The 22464-nt window shown below is 45.8% G+C and overlaps 1 protein-coding gene across 1 annotated transcript in view; it reads right to left on the minus strand.

Annotated features, from left to right (window-relative positions):
* Positions 1-3324: 3324 nt before the first annotated feature.
* The window catches only part of ELP3 (elongator acetyltransferase complex subunit 3), a 111862-nt gene continuing 92722 nt past the window's right edge, over positions 3325-22464 (minus strand). The window contains exon 15 of the mRNA XM_075556468.1: positions 3325-3761. Coding sequence (XP_075412583.1) covers positions 3685-3761 — 77 coding nt within the window. The 3' untranslated portion in view covers positions 3325-3684. The remainder of the gene's footprint in view (positions 3762-22464) is intronic.

Here is a 22464-nt window from a genome sequence, read left to right on the forward strand (position 1 = left end):
CCTTGAGCGACTGAGGACAAACTGTCCAGGTGGACAAGTCTAAGCAGTGGGAATAAAATGATTAAAAAAAAAAGAATACATTTGTTTATGTTTGGATGACAATTTTTTCTTTTTTGAAAGAAAGTGTTGTCAGTGAAAAGTTGCTATTTGAAAGATACTTTCTTAGTAGATAAGGTTTGGGTTTTTATGTTGTATTTCTCAATACTCTTTGGGGTGAGCAGGAAGTTTTCCCTTCAAAGTGGTCCTGGTGCACAGAAGGCATCGGAAAGTGGATGGCTACAGAAGCAATTATGTTAAAATTTAACACCTTATCACTTGATCTCCATTTTCACACATTTTAAATTTGCGCTAGCTTTTTAATCTATTTTGCTTTCTTTTTAACGGAAGTTTTCCTGGTTTTGCTTTGTTATTGTTGCTATGTCTTTAGTTTTAAAAGGGTTTCTGTAAATGAAATCCAGGCGAGGTAAATCTACAGACATGAACTGGATTCATGGTATCTTGGGGGTCTGGGCAGGGAAGTTGGTAGGGGTGGGGTTGTGGGGGTAGAAGGGAAACTAATAATGATAAGGACAAGAAAGAAAATAAGTTCTAAAACAGATGGTGATGGTTGTACAACTCTTCTTGATGTGACTGGACTACTGAATTGTACGATTCATGAATTATATACCAATGGGATGGGGTAGGGAGCTAAGTAGATGAGCAGAGCCAACTACAACAAAGGTGGTCCTGGGGCAGCAGTTAAGCGTTGGGCTGCTAACTGCAAGGTTGGCAGTTCAAACTCACCAGCTGCTCCACAGGAGAAAGAGGAGGCTGTCTGCTCCCATGGAGGTTTTAGTCTCAGAAAACCTAAGAGGAAGGTCTTACTTTGTCAGATAGTTGCTTATGAGTTGAAATCGACTTGATGGCAGTAGGTTTGGGGGATATTTTTGGTATTCATTCTCTAATTTGAGAAACCATGAATTTTATTTGGTCTTTTCACGAGATCGTGTATTTTGAAAACCTCATTTTAAATGCTCCAGAATATTCCAGTTTGTTTTGGATGCAGCTTGAATTTGAGCTCTCCAGGAGACGTAGCAAAAAAAACTAAAAGCAGAGTTATTTAACTGTGCTCAAGGTGGTTGCTAAGGAGTTGTTCAATACAGATCAAAAACACCCACGACTATGGCTTCACAAGTATCATGCTGAGCCTGGCAGGACAATGCCTAACTGAGCTTTCTTCCGTGATCACTCTGTGGGCAGAAGAGTACCATTTCTTGGGGGCCAGGCCTACCAGGTAGGGGAAGTGCCAAATACCACGGACACCAGGAAAAACCCTGGGCAGTTGGGAGAGACGAGGAAGCTGCTGGCATCGGGACGGCTGCAGGAGTTGACACCGTGTGTGAAACCAGCCCCGAGCTAGCGCTTGGACAGGAGGAGGGCTTTGTATGAGCTAGAAAGAAGCGTTCTACTGACCCGAGTGAAGAGCTGGATTATAATGACAAATAACCAGGCAGTTTCATTTAAAATCGTACTCTAAATCGGTGTCTCTCAAAGTCGGTGCTACCCCCGGGGGGGCCTGGCATGACCCGGCAGGGCTGCAGAAGCAGACATCCACGCTTCATTCTGGAGTAAAGGCTAGGGTACGCAAGGGCTTACTTGCCAGGGGGCTGTGCTCGCTTCGGCAGCACATGTACTTGCCAGGGGGACAGTGAGTAATTTTTTTTTCTGAAAAGGGGACAGTAGGCCAAATCAACTTGGGAACCTATGGCCGGAAATAAGCAAGGATGGTGAGACTTCGCCTTACCTACTTTGGAGGCGGTGTCAGGAGAGACCAGTCCCTTGAAAAGGACATTGTGCTTGGTAGAGTAGAGGGGCAGCTAACAAGAGACAGGCTGACACAGTGGCTGCCCCCGTGGGATCGGGTACAGGAACAACTCTGAGGATGGCGCAGGACCGGCGGCGTTTTGTTCTGTGGTGCGTAAGGTCTGCATGGGTTGGAACGGACTCAATGGCACCTAACAATGACGTGCTCTGAATGCGTGCGTGACTTTCCCCACTTTACAGTGGGCTTCTTTGTGCACAACACACCGTGACCCATGTCGGTAAATGTGATGGAGGCGTCAGGCCGGAGCCAACCGGAAGCCCAACTTGTCTGTCCCACTGTCGCCAGTGATGTGTGTGTGAACAGTCCCTGCTGTGTCTGCTTCGTGAACACAACCGTTTTACTTACACGAGGAGGGAAAGGCAAGCCTGAGAACCGGTCAAACCCGCTACTCTTTAACTACAGGAGAGCCCGAGCCTTGTAGCTCCGCAGCAAGTCCCTGAGAAGTCAAGGCTGTGCTGTGTAGCGGTTTAATGAAATGGCAAACGGCACTCAGGAGGAAATGAAGTGTCGAGTGAGAGACCCACACCTGTAATCGATGGCATTGACAGAAAGAGCGGGGATAAAACCGACCATTCCTTTCTGTGCGCTGGAGACTGCACGTTTATCTTCAGATCCTTTTAGGAAAATCAATTCCATTTAATAAACCTCTATAAAATTCCATGGAAGTAAAGGGGCCTGGGTTAAGCCATGCTCTTACCGTAAGAACTGATTCCTCCTGGCTGAGTATCTTTAGCAGAGATTACCTAGACTCTTCAGAGGCCAGTCTACAAAATGAACCTTGGGAAAAGCCCATCTTTCCCCTATTTTTAGAATTGTGCCTGTTTCCCCCTTATAAACAATTTTACACGAGATGAGCCTTTTCCATTTAAAACAAACGAAAATCCATCTTAAAGAATAAGAAAGCAGGGAATCGGCTTGCAAGTCACGACAGCAGCCTGCAGCTGCAGACACCTGCCTGTCGGCCTCGCTGGCTCGGGAGAAGGGAAAGCTGCAGGCCACTCTCGGCCCCTACTTGTGGCAGCCGACACCCACTTGCAGTTGTCAAGAGTGGGAAGTCTAGACAATCAAACGGGAAATACAGGATGTCTGTAACAGCCTGTCTAGCTGCCAGACTCCCTGGGGGGGGGGGCGTTGGAGGACTGCAATCTCCCTTAAAACACAACCCCCCACTTCAGCTCCACCTTCTCCTGACCCTATTTCCAAACATGAGCAGAGCAGATAGAGTGGTTTTCATTACAGCGACCAAAGCCCATTTTCTTAACCTTTGCTCTAATCCTTACGTGTCTGTGCCCCTAAGTCAGAGACGAGAGTCTGACACTTTCCTGTGTGCCAGCCCCATCTTCCATCCCTCCATCAGGACACCACGTCACCTATGATGGCGAGGGACCAGGAGTGGTCACCATGGGTCTGAGACACGTGGATGGCAACTGCCAATGACAACAATTCTGACGCTTGCCCCTCCAATGACTAGTTTTATTTCCTGAATTTCGGGGTACATGGGAGTGGATCAAGTGGCCGTTGTCAGGGTGCCACATGGAATGACGGCGCCTGCAGGCTCTGGTAGGCGGGATCCAAGGTAAGCCCCAGAAGCTGAAGTGACGGCTTAAGAACACGCAGGAGGGCTGGGCGGGAGCTCCACGTGCCGGGGCGCCCCGGGCAGGTCAGCATCCCTGACGGGGAAGGCGGCTTCTTGGGGCAGCATCGCAGAGGAGGGGCGACACTCCTGCCAGGGGACAGTGCGGGCCTGCTTGCCTGGCTCTGCCTCTGTGCGGAGTCCTCACAGGGGGTATGTACAAGCCTGGGCTCCGGAGCCATTCTGGTTAGCGTAGCGACTTCACCATGTATGGCCCTTGTAACCTGTAGCCCATCTTTCTGTAATAATTTCTGGTGCCGACCCCTGTGAGGAAGCAGGAAAACAAAAGGCAAAACACTTGAGTCACCTCAAGCTCAAGTCACCAACTGGCTCTTCCCCCACAGCTTCCCCCACACTCTTTCCCTCGCTCGCTCACAGAACAAACTCCATGTCAGGGAGAATCTCATTTTAGTAAGTTTGGGGCATTTTTATTACTTTGACATCTTTGGATTTTGTTACTTTGAATGAAAGTGTAGACACTACTGCATACAGAGATACATTCTGCCAAGAATCCAGCAAGATAAGCTCCACGAGCGGGAGGAGAGGCAGGCGATGGTCGAGAGGCCATTTCCCAAGTGGTCACAGCAAGCACGCAGAGGGCACTGTAGGCGCTCACTGCAGTGTTCTCCGTTTTGAGTCCACCTCCAACGCGCAAAGTGACTATGCTCTGTGACATGACAGCTTTCAGGCGACTTTTGCTCATCTTCCGTTACCTCTAGGCTGCGTATGCACGGGCAAGTGGTAAGGGAAACCAGGACTCAAAGGCAGCCCACACTTGAAGGCCCAGCCAGCATCAGCTGCACCACACGCATTTCTTCTTGTTACTGCAGTGTATGTCTCCATCACCCTCTGCTGGGATCGATGAGAAACAAATGCATTGTTCTACCTTTTGTTTTTAAAGCAGGATGCTAAGCTTTTAGGAGGTGTACACGGCTGCTAACAGAAAGGATGCTGGTTCCAGACAGACCAGAGGCTCCTTGGATGAAAACCTGGCACTGACTTCCAAAACACCAGACACTGAAAATCCCCTGACACACAAAAACGGTCATGGCAATCGGTGTGGTTGGATCCTATGGGCCCTTGGTTATCAACTTCAATATAAACTGTATCGCACCTGTCTTGCTTCCAAGTGGCGTGTGTCAAATTTGGTGAATGAGTGGCTGAGGTGAAAGGATAAATCCTCAGGAGACTCCGTCAATGAACACTGGCCACTCAGCTGGCAGTTGTCTGGTGCAAGTGAAATCTAAGACGTGTGATCCCAGGTCCAGGTGTTTTACAACTAGAATAGGAAGCCCCATGAGCAACATATTCTAAGAAATCAGGATTTTTTAAAATAGAAAATTCAACTAACTTTTGGTGGCAGCTGGAAAAGTCACGATACAGAATGACCGGAGCCCAAGCACAGCTGATTGGAACCTCAGGGGCGGAGCGTTAGTCTCAAGGATTGAGAAAACCCTTTTGGGTGGGTGGGTGGAGGTAGCAGACTCGGAGCTTGTTTGAATGATCTGTATCATCCCTCCCGCGCCATGCTCGGCCACTCTTAGATGTTGCCGCTTCTCTGGTTGTCCTGTTTTTGTTGCTGGGGTCAGGGGTTGTGATCAGAAGGCAATCAGATGCCGTTTGTGCTCTAATTGTTCTTTACATACAAGGAAGATCCAAACAATTTTGGACACACAGAATTAAGAGATTATGGAACTTCCTCAACACTTTTCGAAGCTCCTTGGCACTTTGCTTCCCATTAGAATGAGGTTAGATTTGAATCCCATTTGATTTGAATGTCAAGTGAGAGTGTTCGTGTCTGAGGTTACAGGCCTGGGTTCCATTAGAAGAACTCTGCCCTCTCAGCGGCTGTGACCCTGGGGCGCCAAGTGCTCACTCCTCTGCAGAGAGAGCGTCCTAGGACAGCACTGTTCCGAGCCTGCAGAGCCTGGCTAAGAGCTATCCTGGTGCCTGTGTGGGGTGCTGGGTAGGTATGTATCAGAAATTGGAGCTGAGGAGTTAATGAGCCCCATCCAACACTTTTAAAGAGAAGCACAAAGTATGGACAAGGCTGGCAAAGCTTGCACTAAGAGCAACAACTTGAAAACTAGAAACAGCAAAACCACTATACAATATACAAAATGGTGAAATAGTTGAGAGCGAATCTAAAATAATGGACTACCCAGCTGGGAAAGACATTGGAACATGCAAATAGTAAGGTGACTAGACATCACGCTTTTGGCGGGACAGCCCTGATTTGTGTGTGTGTGTGACAGAGTTTTATATAAAGGGTAATTGTACATTAAGAAAGCATCCAAATCCAGTCCATTCCAAGACCTTAAGTCTGATTTTAGCCCGTATGTTCGATACCAATCTACAAAGTGACAGCCCTGATTTTTAACCATTTTTCCTGTGTCCCACGCGTTTTTAAAAAGTCCTGATTTTTGGAAAGAATGCATGACAAGCTAGGGTGTACATTTTTCGGCTGCCATGTGGCTATTTCGCCAGGATATGAGTTTTATCAATGGTGTCCCGCTTTACCAATGTTAAAATCTGGTCACCTTAAAATAAGGAGATGTATGGTAACGAGTGTGCTGAGGAAAATGTACTTTGAGTTGAGTGGGAATAAAAGCTAAGGATTCTGTAATGTAAGATGGTAATAAAAATAATTTGCATACCAAATGTGTATACTTAAGATATAAAACAAACCACCAATGTGCCCATAGTTTTAATTAGAGACTTAATGCTTAGAGCGGAAGTCAAGTGCTACTTCCCCGCTAGACTTTCCTGCCTCTGCATCACCTCTCACTCAGCGTTTGCAAACATTCAGTGCCTCTACTTCCTTCTCTCTAATGGGCTTCCCAAACCCACTGCAGCGTTCCCTCATAAAAGCCCTAGAGGATTCCCAAACCACTAGCCCTTACTCGTCACTTCTCACCTCACCCAATCTCTGGTCACCATCCGACACTGGGAGCCTTGATGCCGCTAAGTGCTACAGCAATTCCCCACTCTAGTGGAGAGTGACATCTTTTACAACGACATCTTGCAGTTCTGGGAAATTTTCTTTCAAAATTATCTCACGAATCTTTCCCCTTCCTGTTCCTTTTTTTTTTTTTTTTGTGGAACATCTGGTAATCGTGCATTCTTGAATTTCTGAGCTGCATCTCTAATTTCCTTAGCTCTTCCTATTGTCCATCATTGCCTCGATACGTTAATGTCTAGATATTCTTGGCATTCCCTTCTAAATCTTATTGACATTAAAAAATGACTGTTTAATTAGCAATATTTTCATGCAAATTACTTCTTTATTACAGCATATTATAGTATTATGATGCAATATTAAGTGGGTTCAAAAAGTTTATGGGAAAATCCTATTATCTTCTAATGCCATTTTCCCATGAATTTACTCTTCTATCACTGAAAATTTTTTTCAGTTCCCTGCATTATCTCTGCTTCCCTGCATGTCACTCTCTGATGCTGGTTCTTCTACATCACTCGTCCCATGTTACAACTTTACCACAAAGAGCCTTGACTGTCCATGTTGAAGAGTGAAGCATTAATATTGATTATGCATAAGCGATCAGCACACTTGAGATAGTTCATATTCCTCTTTGAAACATTTCTTCATTTGGCTTGGCGGAAGTCTACTCTGGATTCTCTCCGACCTAACTGGCTGTCCCTTTCACTCTCTTTTGTTGGTTTTTCCTCATATCCCAAACTCTGATCACGGGGATATCCAAGCCTGAGTTGTTGGACCTCTTTGCTTAATTCACCCACTATGTGACTCAATGAAAATCTGTCCCAACACTGCTTCCTGAATCTGTATCTCTAGCCTGAACTCTGCCTGGAAATCCACATTCATAGACTCGACTGCTACTAGATTTCTCTACTTGATCTTAAACAGGCACTCCAAATGTAGCTCTTCCCAAACGGAGCTCTGCTTCTCTCTATTGTTCTCCATCTCAGTAACTGAGAACTCTATTCGCCAGTTGTTCGGGCCCACATCTTGAAGTTATTATTGATCCCACTCTTTCTCTCAATGCTGTCATTAAGAACTATGCACTCATATCTATATGTTAAGAACTAAGGTTGCAGATGGACATTGGGCCTCGACTCAAGTACTCTCTCAATTCAAGAACACTTGGTTCTAACAATCGGCATTCTGTGATGCTCACCTTCCCGACATGATCACTGAAGACAAAGCGGTGCATAATCAAAAGTGGTGAAGAAAGCTGATGGTGCCCAGCTATCAAAAGATATAGCATCTGGGGTCTTTAAAGGCTTGAAGATAAACAAGCGGCCATCTAGCTCAGAAGCAACAAAACCCACATGGAAGAAGCATACCAGCCTGTGTGATCATGAGGTGTCGATGGGATCAGGTATCAGGCATCTAAGACCCAGAACAAAATCATACCCAATGTGAATGGGGAGGGGGGAGACATGGAGTAAAGAACCAATGCCCATCTGTAGACAATTGGACATCCCCTCACAGAGGAGTCACAGGGAAGTGATGAGCCAGTCAGTGTGCAATATAGCACCGGTGAAACACACAACTTTCCTCTAGTTCTTTGGTGTTTCCTTCACCCCACTATCATGACCTCAATTCTACCTTACAAATCGGATTAGACCAGAGCATGCACACTGCTACAGATAAGAGCCCCCAACACAGGGAATCCAGGGTAGATAAACCCTTCAGGGTCAACAATGAGAGTATAAGTCCCAGGAGGATTAGGGGAGGGTGGAGGGAGAAAGGGGGAATCAATCACAAGGATCAATCTAGAATCCCCTCCCAGGGGGACGAATAACAGAAAGGTGGTGAGGGGCAACAGAGGATGATGTAAGATATGAAAATAATCATCTATAACTTATCAAGGTTTCATGAGGGAGGGTGGGTGGGGAAGGGAGGAGGCAAGAAATGGGGAGCTGATATCAGGGGCTCAAGTGGGAAGAGAATGTTTTGAAAATGATGGCAGCATATGTGCAAATGTGCTTGACACACTGGATGAATGCATGGATTGTGATAAGATGTAAGAGCCCCCAATAAAAGTATTTTAAAAAAGAAAGAAAGAAAAGAAAAGAAACTCCAAGGGCCTGAGGCTGCCTACAGGAACAAGATTGTAGGCAGCAGAAAAAGCAAACGCAGGGCAGAGTTCTAGATCTCGGAGCGATGCCTGGCATATAGCAGATACTCAATAAATACAGATTCAGAGAGCACACTGTGATCAAGGGCAGAAAGAGGGAGACAAGCTAGAAAGCGATTACAATCATCTGGGTAAAAGATGGGGGTGACTCAAGGCAGAGTCAGGGTGGGAAAAATAAGTGAATCAGAACACATTTTTAGATACGGCCAGAATTTGTAGATGGGCGTGCAGTGTGACAGGGTTAGGGAATAAATACAACGCTAAATGCTGAGCTCAGGGAAGCAGAGTTTAGAGAAAGCAGGAGCTGCCATTCACGGAGACTGGGGAGGCTGTGAGGAGAGGTGTGCAAAGGGGCCATCAGGAGCTTGGTTTTGACATGCTCCACGGAGGACAGTGTTCAAGTGGAGACGTTAAATAACATGAAGGGGCTTCAAAAAATTCATGGAAAGATTAAACTAAAAGATCATGGAATTTTCCCATGGCCTTTCTGAAGCCCCCTCCTAGGTGATTTTGGAAGTCTTCCTTGCTGTTAAAGGAGACAGGGAGTGAGTTTCTTCACGTGGATGTTGTTTTGGAAAGTAATTCATGGCTGCAGCAGTCATTTCCAAGGGTGAGTTGGCCGAGGATGAAGTTGACAGAGAGCGAGAGAAAGATAGACACGGCTTGGGTCCTAAAGCACCGAATGAACCAACCCTGACGCTGTTCTGCTCGTCAACTTATTATGAGATAATACCATTTTCCATGTGGTTTAAGCCATTTTCCGTTTTCTGTTACTTGTCACTGCAAATATCTCAATTGACATGCTAAGCTTGAAAGCAGGAAGAGATAAACACACAGGGCCAAGTTCCCACTCAGTCAGAATTCTGAGTATTGGAGATAACTGATCTTGCTGCAATTTCCTTACTTAGAATTGCTAATGGTGTGCCCCAAGAGAAAGTTCTTTAACCTTATATACCAAGCCTTTCATGCCCAGGCTCTGGTTAACCTGTTTAGCCTTAAATTCTTGCCACAACTGACTTTCCTATACACCTAACCACTCATAATTTTACGCACCTACCAGGCGTGTGTTTTATTGACTGTGGATGATAACGAGCCATGAATCACATTCTGGGGAACGGGAATGCTAGAACGCTGAGCTGTGTCTGTACAGAACATGTGCACAGACCAGGGGCAAGTCACTGAAAAATAACCAGGGGAAACGGCATGGCTCAAAATTAACAAAGGCGTGTGCTAAGGCTATAGTCACAATCTGTGAGCTGAGCAAATAATTGGAGAAACTGAACTATGTGACAAGGGACACGGCTCTAGGGCGGGGCGCGGGCTCACTGACCGGCAATGTGCAAAGGACATTTTGCTTGCTGAAATCAAGGAGGACGTTAGGCACTTGCTGATGAAGCCCAAAGACGACAAGCTCCAGTATGGATTATAATTCAGTATGAAAAAAACTCAAATCCTTACAGTTGGTTCAATAGATAGCATCAAGGGAAAGGGAAAAAGATCCACGTTGTCAAAGATTTCACGTCCCTTGGATCCACCATCAACACTCATGGAAGCGGTTGTCAAGAAATACAACGGTCCACTGCATTGGGCCAATCTGTTGCACAAGATGTCTTTGGAGTGTCACAGAGCGAAGCTCGAGGCGCCCTGGAAGCGTAGGGTCACGCGCTGGGGTGCAACCTGAAAGGTCTGCAGTTGGAAGCCGCCAGCCTGCTCTGAAGGAGGGAACTCACAGGGTTGCTATGAGTCGGCATCAACTTGATGGCAGTGACGATGCTGTTTTTTTTTTTTCGTTTTGAGAGTAAAGATAAAGCTTTGAGAACTAAGGTGTGCCCGACACGAGCTTTGACCACATCCGCATGTGAAAGTTGGACAACGGATAAGGAAGACCTCAGCGGAAGGGCTGCATTTGACTTGTGGTGCTGGGAAAGAATGCTGAGGCGGCAATCGATTCCCAAAGAATACCCACCTGTCTTGGAGGAAATATGGTCAGGATGCCCGTTACAGGCAAGGATGGTAAGACTTTATCTCATGCACTTTGGACATGTTAGTAGGTGAGGCCAGGCCCTGGAAAAGGACACCAGGCTTCATAGAGGGTCAGTAAAATAGGGAAACACTCTCAATGAGCTGGACTAAGACAGCTGCGACAATGAGTTGAAGCATCGTAACTGTGAGGCTCGTGCAGGCACAGGGCTCCATGCAGGCAGTGTTCCATCGTGTCGTGCACAGGGTTGTGAGACTGCAGAACCAGCGTGATGGCATCTCACCACAACAACCAGGATCACCGATGACATCTCACCACAACAACCAGGCTCACCGATGACATCTCACCACAACAACCAGGCCCACCGATGGCATCTCACCAGAACAACCAGGCTCACTGATGGCACTGCATTACAACAACCAGGCTCACCGATGGCATCTCACTACAACAACCAGGCTCACCGATGACATCTCACCACAACAACCAGGCTTACCAATGACATCTCACCACATAAACCAGCAGGCTCACTGTGGCATCTCACCACAACAACCAGGCTTATGATGGCATCTCACCACAATAACCAGGCCCACTATGGCACCTCACCACAATAACCAGGCTCACTGTGGCTTGACTCTGAGTTGATTCCAGCTTATGATGACTCCATCTGTGTAGAACAGAACTGGTCCAGTGGGTTTTCAAGGCTTGTCTCTCAAAGTGCTATGAAGTGGATTTGAACTGTCAACCTTCCGGCTGGTAGTTGAGTGTTTAACTCTTTGCACTGCCCAGGGATTCTTTATGAGCTTGACTTACTGCCATGGAGTCAACAAGCAATAAATGTCTGCAGATTTACTAGACTGTGTACAGTGACTGTCATGTGTGCACACAAAGAAATGCAACGGGACGGGGGGTATGAATAGAAGAAAAAGAATAGTAAGATGAGACACACACACACACACACACACACACACACACCACACACACACACACACACACCACACACACACACCACACACACACACACACACACGAAGTACCAAATATTGGAAATGATTCAATGTACACATGAAACCCCAAACTCTATAGGGCAGGGAAGGGCAGGGCAAAATTCCTTTGGTGGGTTTGAGACCACAACTCTTTATAGGAGTAGAACGCTTCATCTTTTTTGCTGAGGAGTGGCTAGCGGTTTCAAACTTGTTAGCTAAGACAGTAGAGGCAGCTTTCTGTTTATTTCTATAAAAACCTTTCTACTAAAAAAACAAAAAAAACAAAACACCTTTCTACTACATATAAGCTGACCCCCCCACCCCAATTTTCAGAATTCTTGTTGGCTTTTTAGAGTTGTAGTTTTATAGGACAGATGTCATTTCCCACAGACTTAAGAAAATGTGTGATGGAGAATTTTAAAAACACAAAGCAGAGACGTCAGGATAGTAAATATCTGTTGGGCCAGGTTCCTCAGGCTTCTAGCTTTCCACTCAAGTGAAGTGCTTCCTTGCAATTCTGCTCAGCTTCAGCACAAAGAGACAGGCTGAATTCGGTCCTTTTACGGGCCTCTTTCAAACAAAGATCATGGTCTAAGTACCAGATAGAAGGTGGACAGTTGGGCAAATGCTTTACTTCCAAAAGCATGCAATTAACCTACATCTGTCCCCCATAAATAGCTCCCGAGGTGACAGGCACTTCCTCCCACGGAGCAGAGGCCTGGACAGTCCTTGGAGAAGCAGGAGCCCAGTGATCATGCGTGCCCTGCTTTCCTTCCCGGCCCCAGAAGCTGCTGCTCCTTTCTGTGGACAGCAGCCGCACTGGGGGCACAACTGAGCATTTCTCAGTAGCGGCGGATTCCAACTGAGCATATTGATTTTTCTCATCTCAGGCTCCTTGGGTTCTACTTTTGCCTTTAGCAACTGCAATTGCCTAGAAAACACTCTTCCCAAGTAGGGGAGAGGCGATTTCCGGCCTTGCTAGGTTTGTGTTTGTAAGGTAAGGCACTTACTTTCCAGCCCCGACCTTGCTTTCTATATGAAGCAGTGCGGCGCAGCAGTGCCGGCCACTGACATTTTGAAAAGTGTAAATATTCTGGGGAAGGAAGCTTAACTTCTACCCAGTTGAGACTCCAACTTCCTTCAGCAACTACAAAAATGTCCTCGTCTGTAATTCTTTTACAGCTTGTTTCCGACGCCCACGCCTGCTCTGACCATCTCCGGAGGACAGTGGCACAAGCACTTCACCTGCCCTTCACCCGCTGAGACGAGGCACACCCATTACCTGGGCTGTGAAGGGCCTCTCTCGCTCAGATCTCCTCTCCAGCCGGCTGAGGCTGTCACAGTAACTTTCCTTTTGGTAGCCAGCCAAGAAAAAGCAATTACCCTTCAAGGCTGACGTCAGCCAGCCTCCTGGACTGACATGCACAGGCTGGCTCATGGCTCTGCGTAACTGTGAGGAGAGGCACACGCGGACCGCACAGGAACCCAGACCTCCCCGCTGCTGCTTGCCTGTGATGGTGCCAAATCCCTGGGCTGGGGAATGAGCAGGCATTACATTGCTGCTTGCAGCAGACCCCAGGGGGCCCCATGAGCAGAGCTAACAGTTGTTACCAGAGCATTAAGGACAGGCAGAAGACAGGGACAGTTCAAGGCTGGCTTTGTTTTATCCTCCAAATTACCTAACACACTGGAATGTACCTACAAGGGGCTACCCAAAAAGAAACTGGAGGGGAAAAAGCTGCGCTGGGTGGAGCTTTCAAGGTACGTGTTTTTCCCACTAGGTGAGCATCCAGCAGCTCTGCTCTGAGCTGGTGCACCCAGTGGCGTCGCCTGGGAAGGTTCTCTCTGGTCACAATGAATTTTATCTTAAAAGCAATTTTGCTAGAATCAGTTTCAGCCGATTTAAGAGAACAGCTTGCCTCTGTGAAATTTTGTATCCTGCTCGGGAAAGATGCCACAAAAACTGTTGTGATGTTGAATACAGCTTACGAGGACAGCACTATGGGAAAAATTCCAGTGGTTTTACTCATTTCAAAAAAGGTGAAACGTAGGTTGTTCTGGACGTCTGTCAACTTCCTGAATGGACGAAAATGTCGACTCATAGTAGTACAATTAAGAGTTCGTTCCACCAACTGTTAATCAAACTTTCCATTTAGAGGTTCTGAAAAGATTGCATCATAGTGTGCGACAAAAAGGCCTGATATGTGGCAGTTGGGGAACTGGTTTTGCCACCATGACAGCGCACCTGCTCACACAGCATCTCAATGCCAGTTTTTGGCAAAAAACAGCATACCTCTCTTGGCTCGTACACCTTACTCATCTGGCCTTGCTCCATGCTACTTCTTTTTGTTTTCTCAAATGAAGAGGAACACAAAAGGACAGCAATTTGACAACACAGAGCGAAGTGAAGCAAAAATGAGTGATGTGCCGTCAACCATCCAAACAGACGAGGCTGAAAAATGTTTCCTAGAATGGAATGGCAGATTTGACAAATGTATTAAGTGTAAAGGAGAGCACTTTGAAGGTTATAAGGTTGCTTTGTAAAAAAAAAAAATTTAAATAAATAACTTTGAAAAATAAATTACATTTTTTTTGGGGGGAATACTCCCTCATATACCAAGAGGACACACACACACACTACAGTGGAGCTCTGGTAGCATAGTGGCTATGCATTGGGCTGCTAACTATAAGGTTAGCAGTTTAAAACAACCAGCTGCCTCGTGGGAGAAAGAAGGAACTTTCTACTCCCACAGTTACAGTCGCAAACCTCCAGGGGCATTTTTACCCTCTTCTATAGGCTCACAATCAACTCAATGGCACAGAGAGTCCCCGTGGCTTAGAGGTAAAACATTGGGCAATGAACCTTAAGATCTGATGTTCAAATCTACCATCTACTCTCCAGGAGAAAGATGAGACTTTCTACTCCTGTAAAGTGTTAAGGCCTCAGAAACCCAAGGGGCAGTTGTCATGAGTCAGAATCAACCCAATGGTTTTGGAGCTACTTGGGAAGGATGCATATTTTTTATCTTTACCACCTGACCAGCTGTGGTGATGAAATAAGTTTTTTTTTTTAAAAAAAGAGTGTCTTGAAAATTGTCTAGAATAGGATTCTGAGATTTGGGTTTAGTGCTCAATTTGGTGCAACAGTAAAGGAAGTGGCCTCAGTATTTATAGTGCATCTCTCCCGGGCTTTGCCCCTGCCCTGCCCAAGACAGACATCTCTTTGGGAAAAGAAAACAAACCAGTGTGTATGTGTGTGTGTGTGTGTACATGATATATTGACATTGCTGTTAGACTGTTGAGTGATGTTCCAGTTAAGGACACGTTAGACTGAACGGAGCCCCGGAGGAAAGGTGCTCAATGAAAGAGCATATGTTTGCTCCTAGAAAGGATGGAAGCAGAGAGAGCTGTTCAGTATTCAGGTGGCCAAGCCTTTCCATTCCCAACTGGCTTATCAGACCTCAGGGGGCTGCAAAGAGCTGCCGCTCTCCCAACAAACCTCCAATCTGGGGAGGATTAGGGGCTAGCACATCTCTTTGATTCTTCTTTTGGACCAGATGCCCTTAAACCTCAAGTCCTAAGCCGTGGAAAAGAATGCCCAATTTTGATCCTTTCCGCTTCCCGGTGAAAGATGCATACCACTTGGCCTAAGATGGAGTTTTGGCTGATCTCAGAACTGAGGCAAGAAAGGAAATTACACAAAATGGACATACCAACTGCCTCAGTCACTGGGCAATACGAGCAGGTTAATTATGAGTAGCTCAATGGTTATTAATAAAAATGGTAAGGGGGGGAACCTTTAAAACATACAAGGGTAAAAGTGGCACAAATCCAGATGCTTAACTCCCTTTCTGAGTCTACTTTAACGAGAACATACAGGGGGTGTGGTGGGCAGAAGTAGAGTCAGTCGATGTGGTACCCGAATCGACGGGAACAACTCTTTGTTCTCTAGGTTACTCTAGCCTTTCTTCTTGGGGTGGGAGGCACCAGGGGAGAGAAGGACGTTGAAAATAAATACACTCCTTTTAAAAGAGAAAAGCGTTCAAGGACAGGAAATGAACCTGAATTCTTAGCTTGCGATTCTGACAAACTCATTCTCTCACTAAAAAGAGAGACAAGAGAAAAACAAAAAAAGAGGTAACAACTTTCTAGTTAAGTGACTGTAAAGTATAAGACGATAGGAGGGGCAGGCTGTTTTAAGCACTTAAATCCATGTTAGACATTAGCTAACTATTGAACATCTTACAAGATTGGAGTTATTATCCTTTTCAGAAAGTGTCCCATCTCGAGGTCAAGAACTAGGAAGTAAACTGTGATCCAAACTCAGGCCAAGCCGAGGCCCAGTTCCTGGAGTTCTTGCCGCACGGGAGATCACCTGCATTAAGAGCAGCAGGTGCATAACCTGCTGCCCACGCTCTGGTTTTCAACATCACGCCACACATGGCAACAACGTGTCCCTTCATTTATAGCACAGAAAGGGTTTTTGACTTTTCTTGATTACTTTTTATGCCTGTGTCCTGATTTTCCATTTCCTTTGATCGGTCGTTAGATGAAAATGATACCTGCGACTTTATTTCCACAACACGCTCCCTAAGCGACAGCAGAGTAAATCACGGGCAAGGTCTAACACAGGCAGGCGACAATCTCTGTAAACAAACACACTCCACAAATGCGAGACGCTATAAGGAGCAGCAACCTGATAAAGGAGGACCAATTTTTAAAATGGCAAGAACTGTACTTTAGAGTGTGGGGGATAAAAGTGACCAGGATGATACTGATAGAAAAGGAAATGACATCAGGCTTGACTGAGGCCGACTGGATGATCAGATCAGCCATCCAGCCAGACAAGGAAACATACGGACAACGCTTTAACAGGCTTCTATTAAAAAATAAAGTTCCACCAGGAAAATCTTTTACAGGGAACCACTGTCAGGCTAAGAGTAAGGAGAACATATGAGGCCTTAGAGAGGAGCTAGAGTCCCTTTTTCTTTTTTTTCATCGTTTTATTAGGGGCTCATACAACTCCTATCACAATCCATACATACATCAACTGTGTAAAGCACATCTGTACATTCCTTGCCCTCATCATTTTCAAAACATTTGCTCTCCACCCAAGCCCCTGGCATCATGTCCTCATTTTTGCCTCTCCCTTTCCATTCCTCCTCCCTCATGAACCCTTGATAATTTATAAATTTTTATTTGTCATATCTTGCTCTGTCCCACGTCTCCCTTCACCCATTTTTCTGTTGTATGTCACCCAGGGAGGAGGTCACATGTAGATCCTTGTAATCAGTTCCCCCTTTCCAACCCACTCTCCCTATTCCCTCTCAATATTGCCACTCACACCACTGGTTCTGAGGGATCATCCGCCCTGGCTTCCCTGTTTTCAGTTCCTATTTGTACCAGTGTACATCCTCTGGTCTAGTCAGACTTGCAAGGTAGGATTTGGATCATGATAGTGGGAGGGGGGCAGGAAGCATTTAGGAACTAGAGGAAAGTTGTAGTTTTCATCGTTGCTATATCGTACCCTGACTGTGTCGTCTCCTCCCCCTTCCCAAGACCCTTCTGTAAGGGAATGTCCAGTGGCCTACAAATGGGCTTTGGGTCTCCACTCTGCACTCCCCCCGCTCATTTCACTATGGTAAGATTTTTTGTTCTGATGATGCCTGATACCTGATCCCTTGACACCTTGTGATCGCACAGGCTGGTGTGCTTCTTCCATGTGGGCTTTGTTGCTTCTGAGCTAGATGGCCGCTTATTTACTGTCAAGCCATTAAGACCCCAGTCGCTATATCTTTTGATAGCCGGGCACCATCAGCTTTCTTCGCCACATTTGCTTGTGCACCCGTTTGTGAAAGCTGTATGTTTCATCGTTGCTACATCAAACCCTGTCTGGCTCGTCTCCTCCCTGAGACTCCTCTGCCAGGGGAATCACCAGTGGCTTGCAAATGGAGCCCCTTTTCCTATTTGTCAATCCAGGAAGGACAGCTGGGACCACCACAGCCCCGCTGGCGTTACTTAGGACTGGGTAGGAGTCACGTGGCAACCAGAAGCTGAGACCCTGTTTACCTTCACGCCCCTGCGCACTGGGATGTGTCGCTGTTCGGGGAGGTTGGGAGGCAGAGTTGGAGGGCTCAAGGAGGAAAAGGGAAAGAACTGTGCAAAGGTGGAGATGGTATTCTAAAGGTTTCAATGGTGAGACTCCCGGGGTTAGCAAGCCTGGATCATGGAAAACTACCGCTCTTAAGAAAACACACCCAAACAAAACCCACAGTCACCACACTGATTCTGACTTACAATGGAGAAAGCAGAAGGGCCCTTTGGGCTTTGGAAGCTGTAAACCTTTATGGGAGCAGACACCCTCATCTTTCTCCTGTGGATTGTAATGGGTTTGAACGGCTGACCTTGAGGTTAGCAGCCCAACTGTAACCACTATGCCACCAGTTCCCAGCATTCTCAGAAGCTGGCAAAAAGTAATGGAGATCCTTTCTGGATGAAGCAAACTAATCTAGGTCTTGAAGTATTCCTGAAACAAATTTCTCAAGTATAAAATGTTCAACAAAATTGATGAGGTGTCCCATCCAAGTACTAACCAAGGTCACCAAGTGTCGCGGATGACATTCCCACTCAGAGCAGCCAATGCACAGAGAGGACCATAGGGTCAGCCTCACTATAACACATGGCACTCCTTGACTGATCCACAGCGCTACGTGGCCACACCAGAGACACAGTGTGGGAATTGTGTCTGCTGACCCCCTCCACCCCCCACCACACACACACCAGGGCATAACACGAATGGAGCACAACAGAGCAGCAAGGGGAGCAAAGCAGCAAAGTCCCTGAGGAATTCTGAAAATAGACTTTGAACTAGGGGGGAGAGAGGGTTGGGTTGGGGTTTGGCACTGCATCAGACCTGACTGGAAAACATTTATAAGGGCCAGCAGACAGACCTGGAACTATTCATAGGCTTCCCCACCACTCCACCCCTTTTTTTTCTTTCATGTCTATCTATATAAGATAGGCAGGATAAACAATCCCGAGGAGAAAACAACAGGATCGATGGTTCCAGGGAGAAAGAGGAGGAGGTGGGGGAAAGAGAGGGTAGGAGAAGCCAGCAAACCCAGGGATAAAGGAACAGCAAATGATCTAAAATCGATGGTGAGGAAGGTGTAGAATGCCTGGTGGGGTTCAATCAGGTGCAATGTAGCCGAGAGGAAATACGGAGAGCCAAGTGAGGTCGAACATGATAGTGGGACAGGAGGAAAGTGAAAGGAAATAGAGGAAACTAAGAGGCAAAAGACATTTATAGAGGGATAAACAGACATGTACATATCTAAATATATAATTACAGGGATATAGGTCTATATACATATATTTATAGGTTTAGTATTATGGTGGCAGACAGACATTGGGCCTCTATTCAAGTCTTCCCTCAATGCAAGAACCTTTTGTTCTAATAACCTGGCATTCTGCGATGCTCATCTTCCTGATATGATCTCTGAAGACTGAATGGGTACATCAGTTAATGTGGTAAAGAAAGCTGATGGTGCCCGGCTCTTACAAGACATAGCGTCTGGGGTCTTAAAGACTTGAAGTTAAACAAGCAGCCATCTAGCAGGGAAGCACAAGGTGTCAAAGGGTCAGGTTCAGGCATCAGAAGACCCAAAACAAACAACCATGATGTGAACAACGGGGGTCAGAGTGGAGACCCAAAGCCCATCTGTAGACAATTGGACATCCCATCACAGAAGGGTCACAAGGATGGGACGAGTCAGCAGGGTGCAGTATAGCACCAATGAAACACACAACAGTCTTCCTCCCCTCACTATCATGACCCCATTTTTATCTTATAAATCTGGCTAGACCTGAGTATGAACGCTGGTACAGATAAGAACATCTCGACACACAGAATCCAGGAAAAATAACCCCTCAGGACCAATCATGAGAACAGTGATGCCGTGAGGTTGGGGAAGGTAGGGGGGTGAAGGGAGAGAAAGGAGAAACCGATCACAGTGATCGAGGTACACACACCCCTCCGCCCCCTCACCCCCTGCTCCAGCTACTGGGGGGACAAACAACAGAAATGTAGGTGAAGGGAGACAGCGGATGGTGTAAAATATGAAAATGAAAATAATTCTTAAATTATCCAGTGTTCACACGGGCAGGAGGGTAGGGAGAAAGAGGAGCTGATACCAAGGGCTCAAGTAGAAAGAAAATGTTTTTGAAACGATGATGGCAACATATGTACAAATGTGCTTGACACAACTGATGTACGGATTGTTACAAGAGCTGTAAGAGCCCCCAGTAATATGATTTATAAAAACAAAAATGATAAGGTATACATACATTAAATCAAGACAACATAACCGGAAACAACAAAAACACTAAACTGTAGGGCTCCCCAGATTTTAAATCATTTGATGCAGATTTAAGGTTGCTATGTCCACGAGAGCTGGAATGCTCTTTAGAGGCAAGGATGGCGAGACTTCGACTCACGTACTTCGGACATGTGGTCAGGAGAGACCAGGCCCTAGAAAGGACCTCATCCGTGGGAAAGCAGAGGGCAGTGAAACAGAAGAAGGTCCTCGACAAGGACTGCCGCAGTGGGTGCGTCAAAGGGCTTGGGCAAAGGAACACTTGTGAGGCTGTCGCAGGACCGGGCAGTTTCCTTCTGTTGCGCACAGGGTCTCCAGAGTTGGAACTGACTTGATGACACCTAACAACAGTGCTCACGGTTCTTCTTCACAGAATCTAGTTTCTCTGATTACTTGTTCAGCATATAGCTTGCATAAGTGTGATAAGATACAACCCTGACACACACCTTTCCTGGTTTTAAACCCTGCAGCATTCCCTTGTTCTGTTTGCACAGAACTGCCTCTTGACCCATGTACACGTTCTGCATGAGTTCAATGAAGTTTTCTGGACGTTCCTGGCATAATCAATAAAATACAAGTAAAGATCTTTCTGGTATTCTCTGCTTTCAGCCAAGATCCATCTGACATCAGCAGTGATGTCCCTTGCTCCATGTCCTCTTCTGTATCTGGCCTGAACCTCTGGTAACTCCCTGTCTATGTACTGCTACAACTGTTATTGGATAATCTTAGCAAAATTTTACTTGCATGTGATATCAATGATATTGCATTATAATCCAAGTAGTCTGTTGGATCATTTTTCTTTGGGATGGGTAGAAATATGGATCTCTTCCAGTCAGTTGGTCAAGTAGTTGTCTTCCCTATTTCCTGGCATAGATGTGTAAGTGCTTCATCAGCTTATTGAAACATTTCAATTGGTATTCCATCAATTCCAGAAGCCTTGTTTTGATTAATGCTTTCAGTGCAGCTTGAACTTCTTGCACCATTGGTTCTTGCTCACATACTACCTACTGAAATGGTGGGAGGTCAACTAGTTCTTTCTGGTACAGTGACTCTGAGTATCCTTTCCATCTTCACTTGATGCTTCTTGCATCATTCAAAAAATTTCCCATAGAATCTTTCAATATGGCTGTGGCAGTTACATAATCTTTTGTCAACTTGAAAAGAGGTGGAGTCTAGCCTGTCAATCAGATTGCAGCTTGATGACCTCATTTGGGGGTGCCACGTTATTAAATAGCTCACTAGAGGCCAGATACACAGAGACTGCTTGGTCTTTCTGCTGTCAAGACACATGGAGCTACACTGATGAGGCTGCTGGAGTCCTGGAGCTGGAGGAGCCACCTGGAGACCCTCGTCAGCACTGAGATGGTTCCACCACCACTGGATCCACAAGACCTTCCACCCACTGGCCTGTGATCTTTCTTCCTGCATCCGGTGTCATTTCATGAGCTGCGTGAGTCTGAAGAAGAATTTATAGACTGGTAATGGGCATATGGGCTAATATCAGATTTATGGACTTGACGCGGACAGGGCTGGGATGTTTTCTTAATGTATAATTGCTCTTTGATATAAAGTTCTCTCTTATACATGCATGAGTCTCCCTGGATTTGTTTCTCTAGTCTAACCAGACTAACACAATGGCTTTATTTTTTTTCTTGAGTTCTTTCAGTTTAAGCATAGCTGTATACATTGTTCCTAAATTCCACATAGACTAAAGAGTAGAAGTAGCTAGAAAGACAACAAGAAAGTACTAAAATTATTCCACTTTATCTTAAGTGCAAAAAGAGCTTTGGTGGTGCAATGGTTAAAGTGCTTGACTAAAGATCAGTGCAGAGAACCACCAGGCAGCTGCAGGTAAGAAGATCTGGCAATCAGCCGCACTGATGGCTAGAGCCTAGGGACCCTATGGGGCAGTTTCACTGTGTCACACAGAACGACCATGAGTCAGAATTGACTTGTTGACATTCTACAGCAATATAAACAACAAAATTTAACTTTATAGTTAATGGATGTATAATTATGTAATGAATTTTCAAGACAAACAAGGGGAAACTGCCTCAAAAGTTAAGTGACTGGTGAAAGGGATTAAGGCAGGATGGGAGGGAAGTAAGATTGGGAAGGGCTGGCCCGGAGCCCCTCTTACTTGAGGAGTGGTTATGGTCTTGCTCTGAGTGGGGGCTACATGAGCACTTGTTAAAGCTCACTGATTTACGTTTTATAATAAACTAAGAAAAATTTAAAAAGGAGCCAAAGCAAGAATAAATTATCTCAATTATGTGAATGTTTGTTTAAAGCAGGGGGAAGTTCAACCTTCAGACCTGTGGAAAGTCAAACTAGAGAATTCTGGTTCATTGATTTCAAGTGAACAAAGAAAGAGCAGGGAATTATCAATATGATTTAATAGAAGACTCTAATGAGGGGGGTTTAACTGATTAGGCAGTTACTGAATGCGTATCGTGCCTGGAGTTTTATCACCTGGAATTCTCCAAGAAAAGAAAAACTCTGACCTAA

This window comes from Tenrec ecaudatus, chromosome 8, assembly GCF_050624435.1.
Source record: "Tenrec ecaudatus isolate mTenEca1 chromosome 8, mTenEca1.hap1, whole genome shotgun sequence".
Taxonomy (NCBI): Eukaryota; Metazoa; Chordata; class Mammalia; order Afrosoricida; family Tenrecidae; genus Tenrec; species Tenrec ecaudatus.